The 17,647-nt window shown below is 40.2% G+C and overlaps 2 protein-coding genes across 2 annotated transcripts in view; both read left to right on the top strand.

Moving 5' to 3' along the window:
• LOC149240377 (phosphoglucan, water dikinase, chloroplastic-like) overlaps positions 1–17,647 on the top strand; it is a 246,842-nt gene that overhangs the window by 57,942 nt on the left and 171,253 nt on the right. The window lies entirely within an intron of this gene.
• Positions 3,238–9,371, top strand: LOC149240379 (uncharacterized). The gene is made up of 3 exons (XM_089461022.1): positions 3,238–3,546; positions 3,668–3,750; positions 9,242–9,371. Exons 1-3 carry the CDS (start codon positions 3,238–3,240, stop codon positions 9,369–9,371), a joined length of 522 nt encoding a protein of 173 aa, XP_089317148.1.

Genomic DNA, 17,647 nt, shown 5'->3' with positions numbered 1-17,647 from the left:
TTGCTGAAACGCTGCCTTGGAATGTGTGCCAAGCTGGTGCCTCCTTCTTCTCACTGTTCAAAAATCTCCCTTGCTCTCTTGCTCTCCTTCTCTCAATCTGCTCATGAAAGAATGAATGACCTTTTCCTCCTTTCCCTCCTTTAATCTAACCCTAAGTGACTTTTGGGGAATCCCTAAATCCAATGGCTGAAATAGATTGAGATCTAGGGCTGAGTTTAAATGCTCATTTAAATCTCACTTTCTATTTTTTAATTCACCCCACTTTAATAAAGACCCACTTAGTCATTTATTTCCAAAGTCACTTTTTCTTTCCAATTTTACATTGACTTTATTAAAGTCACTTTAAAATTAGACTTTAGTAACTTTATCACTTAAAAGTCACTTTTAAATTAGATTTGACTTTATAAAAATTATAAAGTCACTTTAGGAGAAAAGTTAAATTCTTTTGGACACTTTTCCCTAGGCCAAAGATCAAAGCCTTAGGGAACCCTTGTCCTCCGGTACCAAATTTCAACACTCCCTCTTACCGAGGAAGGTGTTCCTCACCACACCCATCTTGTCTCTAAAGTAGACATGCTTGCTCCGTGGTAAGGCTTTGGTAAGAATATCTGCAACCTGCTCATCAGTGGGAATATATTCAAGCTTCACAGCTCCCTTCTGAACCATAGTTGCAGGAATCGCCCCCCCCCGGATCCTAAGCCGGAATCGCGTCCCGTACGGAAGCGTTCCGGAACCTCCAGGCGAAGCGCGATTCCGGTTTTTCTGAAGCGCGATTCCTATTTTTTGAAACGATTCCTGGAAATTGGGTTGCGTTGCCCCGGATCCGCGGTTCGGAGGGCGCTTCGGGCATCCGGAAGCGCCACGCTTCGGGCCCGGAAGCGCACGGTTCCCGAGCGCTTCGGAGCGCTTCCGGAAATTTCCGCGCGGGCAGCCAAGGAAACTTAAATTTTTTTTAATTTCTTTTAAAAGTTAACTTAACTTAGCATGAGGGGGTGGGTTAGGGTGAGTTTAGGTGAGGAATGAAAAGCATAAAGCTCCCATTCATTCCTCATTTTCTCACTTTGAGTTTATGAGAGTTGGAGAAGAGAAGAGAGGAGAGGAGAAGAGAAGAGAGGAAAGGAGAGGAGAAGAGAGGAGAGCTTGGAGGAGTGAAGGAGGAGGAGCTAGGAGAAGGAGGAGGAGCTTGGAGCAAGAGCTTGGAGGACTTCATCTACAAGAGCTAAAGAGGTAAGTTCAAACCCCAAACTCCCTTGTTTTTTTGAAAAAAAAATTGTATTTTTCTCCTCCCTCTCCTACTCTTTCCCATTGTTTCTACTTGCTCCTTTATTTACAGGTTGTCCACCACCTATATCCATATTCCAAGATGGTGTTCTTTTGGCTTCTATGTATCATTCCACTCTTGGTTTTAATGATGGCAAGGGTGAGGAATAGAGGGGAAGAGGAAGGGGATGAACTTGGTCCTAATAGTAGTGACCCAATGTATGATGAAGAGGAAGGGGATGAACTTGAAGGGGACACTGAAGCACAAGATGGGAAAGGTACATCAACACCCTTGTGGAACTATGTGACCAAACTTGATGGGGGAAAGGGTGGTGGATCTTACAAATTTGTGTGCCCTCATGGTTGTCATGGAGGAAAACCATATACGGGTTCATATACCTGTCTGAGGAGGCATCTTTGTGGGGTGCTGGACAGTGATGAAAAAAAGGGTTCTGTGGGGGTACAAATTTGCCCAAACATTTCAACTGAAGAAAGAAGAAAATACATCCAAATAGAGATGGCTGCACAACAAAAAAACAAGAAACAAAAAACTCATTTTGAATCAAGTGCAACCTCTAAATTTGGTAGTTGCCCATCTCCTCATGGTACTTCTGCAACTTCTGGAGGTAGAAGAACAATAGGGGATTTCCTTAATGTTGCTGGGAGGGATGATGTGGATGGAAAGATAGTCCGTTTTCTTTGTGCTTGCGGTGTACCATTCAATGTGCTTCGCTCTCCCTATTGGCATGACATGGTAAAGGCCATCAATGAAGCCCCAAAAGGATACAAGGCCCCCAACTATGAGAAAGCTAGAACAGTGTTATTAGAAAGAGAAAAAGCTAAGGTTCAAAGAGCTTTGACACGTTTTACACATGAGTGGGTGGATTCTGGGGTATCCATTGTATCAGATGGGTGGACAAATATTAGAAACCAACATTTGATAAATGTTCTTGGTGTTTCTTCTAGTGGTGCAGTATTTATTGCATGTCATGACTCCTCCTCCATCAGTGCAACTGCACAAAACATTGCAGATCTCCTATTTAAATCAATCAAAGATGTTGGTCCGAATAATGTGGTTCAAGTGATCACAGATAATGCAGCAAATTGTAAGGCAGCAGGAAAAATTATTGAGCATACTCATCCACACATCTTTTGGTCTGGGTGCCTGGTTCACACATTGAACCTTTTGATGCATGATATTGTGAAACACAAAGATTGTGGGTGGATTGCTAAGGTTTACAGGAAAGGGAAGCAGCTCATTAAATTCATCACAGGGCATACAAGGGTAAACTACTTCTATGGCACTTACTCCAAGTTGCAATTGCTTAAAATTGCAAAGACAAGATTTGCTAGTTATTACCTCACCTTTAGGCGGCTAGTGAGGGTGAGACAAGCTTTAACTAATCTGGTGTGTGCTGAAACATGGGATGAAATTAACACTAACTCAGATGGTGCTAATGTAGTCAAGGACACTGTTCTTGACAGTTACTTTTGGTCACAGGTTAAATATGTTTTGCAATTCACCAAACCAATTTATTACATGATCAAGTTTGCAGATTCAGATCGACCAGTAATTGGGGAGGTGTATGAGCAAATGGATAGCATGTTGGGGCAGATTAAAGACATTGTTGAGCCTAGAGATACCACCTTGTACAATTATATTCGTGTAGAGGTGCAAAACCGATGGGAAATGCTAAATATTCCATTGCATGCATTAGCATATGTTTTGACACCTAAATACTATCATCCATCATGGCTTTCAACACCAGCACCTGGGGGGGAAGCAGGAAAAAACCACACCAAGATAGAGAGGTTCACGAAAAATATATGGCTGCATTGAGTAAATTAATCCTTGATGAGGAGGAGGCTGCATTGGTACGGAGACAGGTGAGCAACTATACGCTCAACACTGGTCTATTTGGGAGCATGCATGCAATTCAAGATCGAGCGACTTTTTCTGCTCTTGAGTGGTGGAACATGCATGGAGGGGGTACTCCACTTCTACAGAGTTTGGCATTGCGGGTGCTATCACAGGTGGTAAACACTTCTTCTGTAGAGAGGTGTTGGAGCTCTTATTCTTTCATCCACAGTGTTAAAAGGAACAGGTTGAATTTAGACCGGGCAGAGAGCTTGGTTTATGTTCATTACAACTTGCGATTGTTGTCCCATTACTGTGAAGATGCAAAGTCTAATAAAGACTTGTTGATTTGGGACAAGAATCCAGAGGAGCCCAATTTGGAGGATGGAGTGTTGCGACTAGAGCAATTAGAGGATGCTCTTATCCAGGTATGTCCATTGTGGTATGAATTTTCCAATTTTCCCTTATAAAGCATTTCTCTAATTCATGTTTTTAATTTTTTTGTTAACTAGTGTTTTTTTTTTGCATGAATTTTTTGAGCGATTCTAGGATGATGATGACCGTGTTGATATGCCACCACCCCCACCCCCACCCCCATCTGGTCCCTTGGTTCCTAGGTTCCATGGCAGGGGGTTCTTCTTCATCAGTTTCAGTGCCACGACTTACACAGGGACCATCTTCTTCATTGCCACCACGTGGAGGCCCGCCATCACGTTCTATTCGTGGTGGAAGGAGGAGAGATTAGTAGATATATTCACAATCTACTACTTTTTGTCATAGATTACTCATTAGACTTGTAGACTTGTGAATTTGAATTTTGAACCTTTTTGGCTTGGCGGTGACCAAGTGACATATTTTGTAAACATTATTATTTGAATTTTGGACATGACAAATGTTGACAGTTGCTCACTTGCTAGATAAATCATAATATGCTCTATGGTTTATGTTTTATAATATGCTTAAATGTTTTATGTTTTATAATATGCAAAAAAATTGATGTATGTTTGTAATAGCTAGAATATAGATGATTGTTGTACATACTAGTAACTACAATGGAATCATGGATGCCATATCTATCTTGATTTATGCAAAAATATGCATGTTTTCATGTCTTCTACAATTAATTTGGTATTTGGGATGTTTGTTTTGAGTATAAATGCAAAAAAATATAAAAAAATATATATATATATAGCAGACGCTTCCGCGGACGCTTCGCTTCCTAGATTTTTGGAAAATGACGCTTCCGCGCTCCCGCTTCCGCTTCGCTCCCGCTTCGTGCAATATTGTTTTGAACATAGTCTCTGATGAAATGATATTTGATCCCGATATGCTTTGACCTGTCATGAAATACTGGATTCTCCGTGAGTTTAATGCAACTCTGATTATAAAAGTAAATCATTGAAGGTCTCAACGGCTGACCAAATAAGCCAAACAACATCTTGTGAAGCCAGATGGCCTCACAACTAGCTAGATTGGCTGCCATATTCCGCTAAACTCAATGCTACTGACTTCTGCTTCCGGCTGAACCATGACATTGCCGAACCCAACCCAAAACAGCACCCTGAAGTACTATTCCTATCAGAAGCACAACTTGTCCTATCAGAATCAGTATAACCTGCCAATCTCACTCCATCCCCCTGCCTGTAGTCCAGACCATAATCCACTGTCCCCTGCAGGTATCGCAAAATGTGTTTTGCAACCACGTAGTGAACCTTCCTAGGCTCACACATAAACTGACTCATTGTGTTGACTGCAAAACAAATATCTGGTCTAGGGTTGACCAAATACATCAAGGAACCAATCAGCTGCCTGTACAATGTGGGATCCACCAACTCGGAATCCGAAGCATGAAGCTTCTTCCAGTTGGTGATCATCGATGTCAACATGGGTTTACTATCCTCCATGTGGAATCTGCCAAGGATGTCCACAATATACTTCCCCTGCCCTAGGAAGAAATGCCCCTCCTCCTGCCACACCTCCAAACCCAAAAAGTAATGCATCAAGCCGATGTCCTTCGTCTCAAACTTCGCCGCAAGATCTCTCTTGCAGTGCTCTATGAGTCTCTCTGCACCTGTAATGACCAAGTCATCCACATACAACACCAAAATGAGAGGCTCCTCACTTATCACAATATAGTGAAGGTTCGGATCTGTCTCACTCTTTGTGAAACCCATCCCCTGCAAGTATGTATCTATCCTGGAGTACCAAGCTCTGAGAGCTTGCTTCAGACCATAAAGGGCCTTCTTTAGTCTGCACACATGGGATTCCTTCCCATGCACCTCAAAGCCCTGTGGCTGCTAAATGTACACCTCCTCCTGTATGAAGCCATTGAGAAATGCAGTCTTCACATCCATCTGGTGGATCTTCCAACCCATCTCTGCTTCTATCGATATAATGGAGCGGATCGAAGTATATCGAGCCACGGGAGCGAAGGTCTCCTCATAATCAACTTCCTCTACCTGGGAGAACCCTCTAGCCACAAACCTCGCTTTGAATTTCTCAATGCTGCCATCTGCAGCATGCTTTACCTTGTAAAGCCATCTGGAAGTAACCACGGATTTGCCCTCAGGCCTTGGCACCACCTCCCAAACATTATTCTTCATGATAGAAGAATACTCCTCCTGCATGGCCTCTCTCCAGACCTGCTGGCCAGCTGCCTCGTCATAGCTAGAAGGCTCAGAGTCAAGGATGCTAGTAGCCATTGCCATATAGCTACAAAACTTCTCAGGTGGTCTATTTTCTCTGACCGGCCTCTTAGGCTCAGCAACAGATGTGGCATCTCTCAAGGTGTCCTGAAGGCACTTGGGCTTCCTCTTCCCTGAGCGTACTTCTCCCATTGGAGAATGAAACTCCTCCTCATCATCATCAGGACCCTGAACTCCTGACTGTCTGTCTGCTGTCCTCCTACCTGCACCTGAACCTGTAGAAGCTGAGGTACCGTGTGAACTGTCCATCAGTGGACTCCCTAGTGAACTACTCTGTGGACTGCTCTGCATGCTGCCCGAAGCACCACCCCTCTGGCTCGGCGAGCCACTGCTCACAGACGGACTTGACATCCTCATAGATGTACCTCCGGATCCTCCTGATCCCTGCCCACTGGATCCCTGCGACTAACTCAACTACTGCTGAGGGTCTGGCTGATCCAGATACTCTAACTCCCGTGACCTCCTAAAGGCCCTGTCCTCCTCGAACTTCACATCCCGCCTGACAACAACTTTCCTCTGTGCAAGAATGTAAATCCGAAAGGCCTTTGAGGTCTCACTGTAGCCCACAAAGATACCCTTCTCTGCGGTGGGCTCTAGTTTGGTCCTCTTCTCCCTGGGTATGTAGGAGTATGTAATGCACCCAAATATACGAAGATGATCAATATCAGGCTTCTTCCCAGAAAAAGCCTCCTCCGGAATCATGTGCCCCAAGGCACGATGCAGACTCTTCTTCTGCAAATAAACAGTGGTGTTGCAGGCCTCTGCCCACAAGAACAATGGCAACCCCTGATCATGTAACATTGCTTTGGCAGCCCCTTCGATGGATCTGTTCTTCCTCTCCGCAACCCTGTTCTGCTAGGGGTTGTAAGGAACAGTGAACTCCCTCCTAATCCCTGCCTTCGTACAATAGTCAACAAACTCTCCATGGGTGTACTCTCCTCCATTGTCCGACCTCAAGGACTTGATCTTCCGACCTGTTTGTGTCTCCACAAGAGCTCTAAACTCCTGAAACCGCTTGAAGACCTCACTCTTGGTCTTCAAGAAATAAATCCAGGTCCTCCTGGAGTGATCATCAATGAATAAAACATAGTATTCATATCCACTCAAGTAAACATGAGACATCCGACCGCTCACATCGGAATGAATCAAATCAAGTATCCCAGTCGCTCTGCTGTCACTGCTGGGAAAAGGGGATTTGGCAAACTTGCACATTGCACATCCTCTGCAAGTATCAAAGTGATCAGTACTGAAATTTGGCACACTTGTAGTGATCTCCCGCAAGGTCCTCAAGGCTCCATGATACATATGCCTCATCCTGCGGTGCCAAATCTCACACAAATCAGAACTGCTAGCTCTGCTGTTGGTACTACTGCTTAATGCCAAAAGGGGCTGGAATGCAAACTTGTACACCTTTGCATGGCGTACACCTATCACTCTAGATGAATTAGCTGGAGTGCCCCTGGGATACATCAACACCTGTTCTTCTCTGAACAGTACCTCATATCCTCTGTCCTCCAAAGCTGAGACGGATATGAGGTTCTTCCTCATCCCTGGCACATAAAGAACATCTGACACCTTCAAGGGAGGTTTGGACTCCCTCTGAAATGTCAGTATCCCCACACCGACTGCTCTAACAACTTTGTCATCACTTAGTACTACCTCTATATCAGTGCCACTCTTTGAAAGCTCAGAGAAGTACTCACGGACTCGTGTCATGTGACGTGAAGCCCCACTGTCCACATATCAGATACCTGAAGATGCTCCGTTAATCGAGGGAAAAGCATTCTCCCTCTGAACCTGTGTGGCAGGTGATCTTGCACTAGAGGACTCACATGCAGTGAACCCAAACTCTCGGTCAAAACAATCTGCAAAGTCCTCAACCTTTGTTGAAGCTGCCAAGCTCTGGTTCTACCCCTTTTTCTTCTTCTTCTCCGGACACATAATTGCATAATGTCCCATCTTTTGACAATTCCAACACTTCACCTTGGAATAGTCCTTTTGTGTGTTACCCTGTTTACCTTTACCTTTGCCTTTGCCCTCACCATTGCTTGTGGAACCCTGCTTCTTCCCTTTGCCTTTCTTGCCTCTTGCCAACAGTGCTACATCCTCATCCTGCTCAATTGGCTTGGTTGCCCCAAGCTGACCTTTCCTGATCTCTGTCTGAATGCAATCATCCCAAAACCTCTCCGATGTGGGAAGGGCCTCACGTGCACAAACCCCATCAACAAAGTTCATCCATGAACGGGGGAGGACATTCACTGCAATCCACACCAACTCAGTGGGTGGAATGACCTCTTCAACTGCTGCCAACTCATCTCTCACATTAGTAATCTTTGTGAGATATCCAACTGCAGTATCATTACCCATCTTAATGGTCTTCAGCTTCTCCTTCAGGACCATTTTCCGGTTCTCATTGGTACTCTGGTAGAGATTGGACAATGCTGTCCACATCTCATGGGCATTTCTCTTTCTTCTCACATGAGGAATGCAATGGTCTTTGACTCCGTCTAGAATCAGTGTCTTACCCTTGTTGTTCTTTCTATTATAAGCAGCCAACTAAGTAGCATCAGTAGGCACAACAACAGGGTTCTGTGTGGTATGCACCATAATGTCCCAGACTTCTGCCTCCTCAAAGATACTCTGCATTCTCTCCTTCCAAACGCTGTAATTGGTATGCCCATCCAACCTATCCTCCACCCTCAATCCCAATGACATCTTGCTGTCCTCAAACTGAAAAATAGCACTGCTGTAGTAAAGATAAAACTGCTGTTTGTGAAATATCAGCTTGCTGGAATTTTCTGAGTGAAAAATCAACAGGCTGTAATTTTTCTCCTTGCTGTCCCAAACTGCACTTCAGCACTCAAGCTCTGATACCATGTAGAAATTTCTCATTTCCCACCCCGGTTTTTAGTTTCACCTTATTTCTCCAAAATAGTTAAATGCCCTTTCCCATATCCATATATTCAACAACAGGAAATTTTTTTTTGCTGAAAACACAAATTCTGTAAATATAACAAAATGCTGGAAAATGCAGAAATAAATATCAGCACATACAAACAACCATTTAACTCATTTAAACACAGTGATTTTTGGTCAAGGTGACCCTGGAAAAGCCCCCTACAACTCTTGGGGAAAACTCGTTCGAAAGCTCCTTCTTATTTCTGAAAATGCTTTTACAGTAAGAGAAATATTCAGCAAGCAATCAGCAAGCAAACTTTTACAATTTATCTCGTTTTCCCTGCTTCACAACCAACTGGAAAAACTTGCAAACAGCAAAACAGAACAACAATAAATGCTATACGACCTCTTCGATTTTTGTGCCCAAATTTCAGCCTTAAATGCTGCTGTGCGGACTGCCTAGAAAAGCGTGCATACTGCCATAAATGCTGCTGTACAATTTTTCTCGATTTCTATGTAGAAAACAGCAGTACGACTGTACGGATTTCTGCCTAGAAAAGCATGCCAAGGTACAGCCACTTGCTGTATGGCGTCCCTTGAAAAATGTGCTAGCAAACTTCAGTTTTTCCGCTCCTCGATTTCTGTGCTAACTTGCTGTACGGCCTCCTTGGAATCTGAACCAAAAACACTGTACGACCTTTCTAGAAAATCGTGCCCAAAACCTGCCTTTCACTGTGTGCTAACTCAGCTGTACGGACTTGCTGAAATGCTGCCTTGGAATGTGTGCCAAGCTGCTGCTTCCTTCTCCTCTCTGTCCAGAAATCTCCCTTGCTCTCTTGCTCTCCTTCTCTCAATTTGCTCATGAAAGAATGAATGACCTTTTCCTCCTTTCCCTCCTTTAATCTAACCCTAAGTGACTTTTGGGGAATCCCTAAATCCAATAGCTGAAATAGATTGAGATCTAGGGCTGAGATTAAATGCTCATTTAAATCTCACTTTTTATTTTTTAATTCACCCCACTTTAATAAAGACCCACTTAGTCATTTATTTCCAAAGTCACTTTTTCTTTCTAATTTTACATTGACTTTATTAAAGTCACTTTAAAATTAGATTTTAGTAACTTTATCACTTAAAGTCACTTTTAAATTAGATTTGACTTTATAAAAATTATAAAGTCACTTTAGGAGAAAAGTTAAATTCTTTTGGACACTTTTCCCTAGGCCAAAGATCAAAGCCTTAGGGAACCACCTGTCCTTCGGTACCAAATTTCAACATGCTTTGACTAGTGTCTTACCCTCTTTGACTGCGGCTTTACGTGGGCAGCCTCTCCTATGCTAGATGAAGTGCTGCATTGACTTTTGGAGGGCTGATTTGGGACAACATTGACTGGTTAGGGTTGGCTGCAGGTTGCTGTAGCTTCTCCCTCTTACTTGGCTTGTTTTGGGCTGCACATACTTGTTGTTGGAGGCTGAGTTCTCCTAGGATATCTTAAGGTCGTTGGTGAGTTGTTTGACCAACTTTGACCTTGCTGATTTGATTTATGTTGCTGCTGTTATAAATCACAAATTTTTGATATTGTACTATCTCTATCTCTCTGCTGAATTATTGAAGAATAGAGAAGAATTGATCGAAGGGTTTCTGAAGCAAACAAAGTTCCTTCAATAGATTAATTACTCCAAAAGACTTGGAATATCAAAACATCCATAAGGATACAAATATTATATTAAAATGAATAAGAATAAGAATGATAAGAATGATTTCCAATGAGAACGAGAGGCTTGCTTATATATCAAGCGTCTCTTCATGAAGAGTCATGTTTCATTTAGACATGCCTCTTCAACCTAATTACTAGTTTAACTAATCATTATTTATGATTATTATTGTTTACAATTATTTTACATTATTTATATATATTTTATTCGCTACATTGCCTTCTTCCTCAAAAAGCTTTGTCCTCAAAGCTTGTCGATGAAAAAGGCTTGATCTTTTTTTCAGCTTCGAATGTCCTTCTGTCTTGGAATAGTCATCTTCGTCGATACACACTGATATGATCTTCTTGGTGAATTATTCCAACTTATCTTTTAATGCTTTTTTATCATCCTTCAGTTTCTTCATTTGAGTGAGTAGACTTTGATTATGGTTTTTCAGTCGTAAAAGTTCTTTGATTTTTGATTTATCAACCTTATTTTCAGTGTTTTGAATTTTAAGATTTTCATCTTTTAAATCGTTGATTTGTTCTAATAATTTTTTATTAAGGTTCTTTAAACGCAAAGTTTCATCTTCTTGTTCTGATAAGTGCTTCTTGAGTTCTTTCTTTGTGACCTTAGTCTTCTTCACTTGCACAAGTAATCTTTCGAGGTGGTCCTTGAGACGAGAATTTTCTTCGTCCTTTCTATTATTTCTTTGTGATGCATATCCACAAATTCAGCATATTGTCGCTTAAATATTGTGATTTCGTGTTTTACCTCTCTTTGGAATTATTTTTGTTCATTACTTAGAAATTCCATTTTTTTCACTTCTTTTATCTTCCTTTTTTTTATATATATATTTCCAATATTCTCCCTTAATGTGGATTGTTAAAAACTTGAATACCCTTTTTAAAAAAAATACTCCTTTATGTTGTTGCCCTCTATATATGTATGTATTTCTTTATATTAAGACCCCTTTTCAAAATAACTTTATTATCTTAAAATAATAATAGTTTTACTTATTATTATTATTATTTTTAATAATAAATTGGTCCCTTTTTTATATACTTAATTACTCCCTTGATAACTTTTTAATGTCACCCCACTTAATAATTATAAAGGTCACGTCTTTTCATATGACACAGTCACGATGTTAAAATACCATGGGCTATTACCATGGGTTGTTTTTTAAAACCTCCGTTAAAATGTTCTCCACGTAAAAAGTAAAACGTATTCCTTTTTTGTTTTGTTTTACTTTTAAAATACCATGGGCAATTACCATGGGTTGTTTCTAAAACCACGAGCTTCTACCAGGTGATTTTAAATCTTTTTTTTTTTTTTTCTCTTTTAATTTATTTGCTTTTTTTTTGTTTGATTGATTAATTAATTAATTAATTTTTTTTTATTGATGGCCAAAGGTCAACTAGTGAATTTTCTTTTAATTTTAATTTTAATGGCCAAAGGCCTAGAAAAACGGAGAAAATGAGAAACTCCCAAATATTGAGCCAAATGCTTCAATTATACGGCAGCAAGGTTGACAAATTTTGATAGCCAAAGACTTGGATTGGAGAACGAGCTTTGTGCACAGGTCAAACAACCTAGAGGACCGAATTGCTCTGATACCAAATGAAGCGAACAAAGTTCCTTCGATAGATTAATTACTCCAAAAGACTTGGAATATCAAAACATCCATAAAGATACAAATATTATATTAAAATGAATAAGAATAAGAATGATAAGAATGATTTACAATGAGAATGAGAGGCTTGCTTACATATCAAGCAAGTGTATCTTCATGAAGGGTCATGTTTCATTTAGACATGCCTCTTCAATCTAATTACTAGTTTAACTAATCATTATTTATGATTATTATTGTTTACAATTATTTGACATTATTTATATATATTTTATTCGTTACAGTTTCCCCGCATTGGGGTTTTTCCCTGGCTAGCTGACACATCTTGTGTCTCTTGTCTTGGCTCGTCTTCTGTCGATTTTATTTATGTTCTATCAACATTTTACTTATATGTTAATGTGATTGTTATACTGAGAATTGACATTGGGCTAATAAGAAGAAATTGAAGTAAATTGCTCTAAGCATAGAACATACCATAATTTAACAATAATTGACCGCTCTTGATTGTACCCTTGTTCCCACATGTCACCTAGGAGGTTATCCTTTGTCCCTAATCTAGTGTGACCTCCCATGAGGCCTTTTCTTTCCACTGTTCAAGAGGGACAATAATAGGAGGCACTAATTGATGTAGCATGCCCAAAGTAATCCATGCTTGCCACTTTCCATCTATCCTTGTATCTACTTCCATTCTTTGGGTTGGTTGTCATTTGTCATCGGTACTGACACCCTTTATCCACATCCTGAAGTCAGGGTCCAAAAACATGGTGTTAGGAGGTTGATGCAACTGAAAGAATGATAAAATAATATATGGCCACAACTAAAAGAAAATGAAAAAAATTGCAAAAGATGTCCAAGTATAATAATAAGAATGTGGTCAAAAGCCTAGCCTAAGCTCTAATCCCCCCATTAGCCATCACCCAGTTCCTAAGTATATCATGCAATTTATAAATTGAAGGAAGTCATAATTGGCCCAACCCCGATGAGTAATTAAACACTACATCTTTAAGGAGTATTGAACAAGTTTCAAGCAAGATGGTTACCCAAGCTATACAAGAAACAAAAAAAATCTTTGAAGTAAAAGGCGCACTAGACGGGTGGAAAAAGTAGGTGGAGGAAAGTTATAGCTCAAGCCTCTGCGTTTGCTCCCTCTTATCATCATTACACTCAAGATGTTGGACCTTTTTTAGCTGGCATCATGACAGCGGCATCTTCCTCAAAAGTCATAAGTTTTAACCATTCCGTGTACTCATTTATCATATGCACCTATGAATTGATGGCCTATCTAGCAACTATCCTTCCCCTTGGGGCTAGAAGAGGCTAATAGGGATAATTGTATAATAATCCCTAACACAAGTGTGATAACTTGCACAAAAGACATTTGAAAACAAGGCTCATGAGAAGTATTTTTGTGTTTGTAGCATTGAATATGGTTCTCTATGATATGCTAATGGTTTCTTTAACTAATGATGTTGAGCTCACTTGATCTTGAGGTTACGTTTCAGGTGGTTTCTCATAGATGCAATGGATGTCCGTTGAGGAGTGGCTTGACACCTCTTTGTTGATTTTTGTGTAGCATCATAGGTATTCCCACATGCCAAAAGGCCTTCCAAGTTGGCCAAGAAAAAATATGAAAGTGAGAAATTATAATTTGTATTTTTGGGATTCTTGGAGGCCCCAAATGGTCAAGTCAGCCCCACCATGAAAGCATGTGACCCTTGGTCATATGCATAGTGAATCTTTTAGTTGGCTATATGATGCCTAAGAAGATAAATTTGACCTATTGTAGAGTGAATAAAATGCTAAGACTTTCTCATTAGGATATATTTATTAATGATCAACATCTAGTACAATCTCCGGAAGCAAATGGTAACTTGGTAATCAAGTTCAATCCTTGGGCACTATGATGCAAGAAGGAAGATTTGAGTGGAGATGGACCATGAGTATGCTGATGATGAGAAAGTTGCCATGATGAGGTAACTCTGATGTTAATATTTTTGTTGGTTATCTAGTTAACATATTGTTTTTCTACTAGGCAAGATGTTGCAAGAATGCATGATGACAGTTGAGGCAAGTTCAACTTTATGGAGAATGTTGAGGGAAGCTCAATATCTGATACTTGGCAACTATAAAAGATGTTTTCATCTTGGGATTGAAAGGTAGTAGTGCAAGAAGAGAACATGAAGGTCAAAGGAGATCACTTTCATGAGAAAGCTATAATCAACTTGAAGTTTGGGAAGACTCAATATAATACCTTCATTGATGATGACAAGATGAAAGTGATGTGCAAAACTGATGACCTGGAACTTGCCACAGATTAAGGAGGAAGATGGCTCCATGATAACTAGAAAGGAAGCAAGTTCGATATAATGAGATGTGAAGGAAGGAAGGAAGGAGCTATTCAACTATTAAGAACATGTAGTTGATACTCTGATGGAAGCAAGATGGAAAGCTTGTATGACTTCTCAGGTAGAAAAGGAAGTTAGGAATCCCCTCTGAATTCGAGAGGGAGTAAAGGAGTCTCCTTGTATGACTTCTCAGGTAGAAAAGGAAGTTAGGAATCCCCTTTGAATTCGAGAGGGAGTAAAGGAGTCTCCTTGATAGGAGCATGGATCTATTCTCTGATTAAAAGGAGAATAGGGATATCCTCTTTGGGAGAGAGGGAGTGATGTTGAACATCACGTAAGCATTTTCTTCTTCATGTGTCATGCACTTGACCATGACTAACAACCATAAGTCTAAGTGAAGGCCTTGGAGAGAGAATGGTGGGGAATTGGATAAACATTTGTGGTTTCTTTGAGGATAGAATATCCAAGAAAGGAAAGGGATTGACACTCTTTGAGGATAGGACAAGTGTCCAAGATAAGAGTGGTTGGAGGACCGATATTCTATGAGGATTCAGGTCTGGAAATCCAAGATAATAATAGTCAAGGACATACCAGGTGAACATCCGGATGGGGTATGTACCTTAAGGTAGAGCTGTATCACATGTAAAGCCTCCCAACATAATACTCTCAAATAAAGTTGAGCTTGTCTAGTTAGGCCTCATAGACAGTTTTGGTTGATCATGATGTTGATGCTTACAAATGACTTACCAATCCAACTCTTCTTATGAGAACTTTTCAAAGGGAGTACTGTCCTTGTACCGGTTGGACAATTATGAACACCTCCCTAGTTAAGAGGAAGTGTTGGAAAATGTAACTAGTTTTGGTCTTCATAATTGTCATTTGACTCATGTGTTTTATCAAATGGAGAAAGAAAATGATGTAAGAATAGAAGAAAAAATTATTTTTTGTAAAAGCATGGGTTACATGCTTAAAATATTTGTCATTAGGTCTCGTAGTGTTTACATGTGTCAAAGTGTCCTTGTCATAATGTAAAAGACTCTTCTGGGCATTTGTATTAAAAAAAATATTTTGTATTTGGAAGTGTCTAGAAGGCTCCCAAGACCAAGTCAGCTAACTAGGAAGAAGTCAACGTGAAGAGGGCTAATGGAGCCTTTTGGAAAGGCTATAAAAAGAAGAGCTCCGACCTCATTTAAAAAAAATAAAAAAATAAGCAAGCATCTCTTGGTTTTGATCCGCAATTGAAGGAGACATTCAAAAGTCTTAGGAAGGCTAGAAGAGCCTAGTGAAGAAAGAGTCGAGCTCTATTCTGTTAAGAAATTTGTATTCTCTCTGTAGCAGCGCACATGTGCAAGAGGGCTAGGTTTTTGGTCATGCAACAAGTATGATGTTGAAGAAAGTGTAACTAGGTTCGGTCTTCATAATGACACAAGTCAATACAAATGATGTAAATTGTATCTGGCAAAGTATTTTGTAAATTTGAATAATGGGTTTAATGATCAAAAATGTATTTGTCTTTGTAGCTCTCATTATGAGCTCTAGGTAATAGGTTGTGTCATTAATGTTTACACTTGAAATGTACAAGTATGACTCCAAGATCAATGGCAGAATCATGTGGCAAAGTCTCCTTCAAAGGGAAGATCAAAAGGGCTACTAAATGATCCTTCCAAACACATACAATAGGATCAATGTATTTTTCGGCATAAAATATATTTATAATTGAAGTATCATGTCGGCTTCAAGTCGGCTAAGGAATGGGTCATGGAGGCCTTATACACTATAAATAGACCCCCTCCTCATGCATTTGGACACACACTTGGATTGGGTCTATGTCTATGTGAAGAAGGGTGAAGGAAGGATCTGCTTCCTATGCGAAGGAGCCTATCAACAGTGTGAGGAAAGGGTCTATTCAAGTAGCCGCAGGTCGAGAAGCATAAGGATTGTTCTGCTGTCCTTAACCACAGGGATTGTTGTGTGAGGCTAGGGCATCATCATACAAGCCATCACCACGAAGTATAGTATTTGATCTCAAGTCTACTTGAAGGGCAGATACGTTTGAAGAATAAAAACTTCTAGATCGAGGATCTAGCAAGCTAGAAAGGCCATGATTCTGTCACATGTGCGGAGAATCTGATCCTTGTTAGGGTTGTGATACAGTCCTAGAATATTTCTGTAATAAGGGTTGATTCCAGATCCAAAAAGGTTCGGATATTGGGCTAGGAAGGAGCCACTATCATAGCGAAGTAAGAGAAGGATTATAAGAGCAAATTGTTCACTTACACGTGGAGAACCTACAGTAGCTTCAGGACTGCAGTAAGGGTTTCTAGACAGTCAATTGAAGGGATCAGATCACCCTTGTTGAATGCATGTATTGAAGTGATCTTCTCGGCCAATGAACTACCTTAAGCAAGAGAAGTTTGGAAGAAGGAGAGGAAGGGAGAAGGAAGCAAAATCCTTCATGGTTGGTAGCAGTTCAGATCCATGTTGCAGCAGTAAGAAGAGATTCTAGCCTTGATCTTGGAGTCACTTGATTTCAAGGGTCTTTGTATTGATCTTGGAAATTTTGTCAAGAGAAGAAACTATAAGAAGAATTACGTGGGTTTTCCTCTCAGGTTTGGAGAGGTTTTGCCCTGGTTGCTGCCTATATCTTGTGTTTATGTTCTTTTGTTTATTATGCATGGTAGCTGGTTGATGAAGTTAATAATCTCTAACATATAAAAGATCTTGTTTGAATTGTCTAAAGAACAAAGGTTACTTCACAAGCAGTTATCTAGATAGAGAAATCATAAACATCACTAGCCCTTTCAATTTCTCAACATATGAAAACTTTAGGAAGGCGTTGTAGACTTTGTTGATGAGATGTAAAGGCTATTATGCTTCGTTTGCATTGAAGGAGGAAGGTTGGTTGGCTTGGTTCTTGGTGGAAGCGTTGGTTTAGGATTTGGTCTTGGAAGTCTCCTTTGAAGTTGATTCTATAAGAAGAGAAGTTCTTTATGGGTTTTCCGCTTTGAGGGGATTTGCCATGGCTTGGAGCCTATATCTTGTGTTCATTTTTCTATGGTTGTTATCTTTATTGTTTTGGCATTTATTTGATAATAAGAACATAAACATAATCAAGAACAATAAGAATATAATATCACAAGTAAATGTAATGTAAAGAAAAGTGAATTAAACACTGCCCTAATGTATTTTCCAGCGACATACACAAATTGTTTGACGAATGACACACTGAAAACTCAGACCAAACTCAGAAATTTGAA

The sequence above is a fragment of the Pinus tabuliformis genome, chromosome 8, assembly GCF_031772625.1.
Source record: "Pinus tabuliformis cultivar Carrire ecotype Pingquan chromosome 8, CPIR1, whole genome shotgun sequence".
In the NCBI taxonomy this organism is placed as follows: domain Eukaryota; kingdom Viridiplantae; phylum Streptophyta; class Pinopsida; order Pinales; family Pinaceae; genus Pinus; species Pinus tabuliformis.
Note: the sequence above shows the minus strand (reverse complement) of the source record. Positions and strands in the feature narration are given on the sequence as shown.

What these genes read in the sequence shown, in the direction of transcription:
- LOC149240379 (XM_089461022.1), top strand. Translation starts at nt 3,238, where the DNA reads ATGCATGGAGGGGGTACTCCACTTCTACAGAGTTTGGCATTGCGGGTG. An exon ending in TAGAGGATGCTCTTATCCAG is followed by an intron (nt 3,547 to 3,667) that starts GTATGTCCATTG and finishes GAGCGATTCTAG; the next exon opens with GATGATGATGACCGTGTTGA. An exon ending in CCTAGGTTCCATGGCAGGGG is followed by an intron (nt 3,751 to 9,241) that starts GTTCTTCTTCAT and finishes ATTTCTATGTAG; the next exon opens with AAAACAGCAGTACGACTGTA.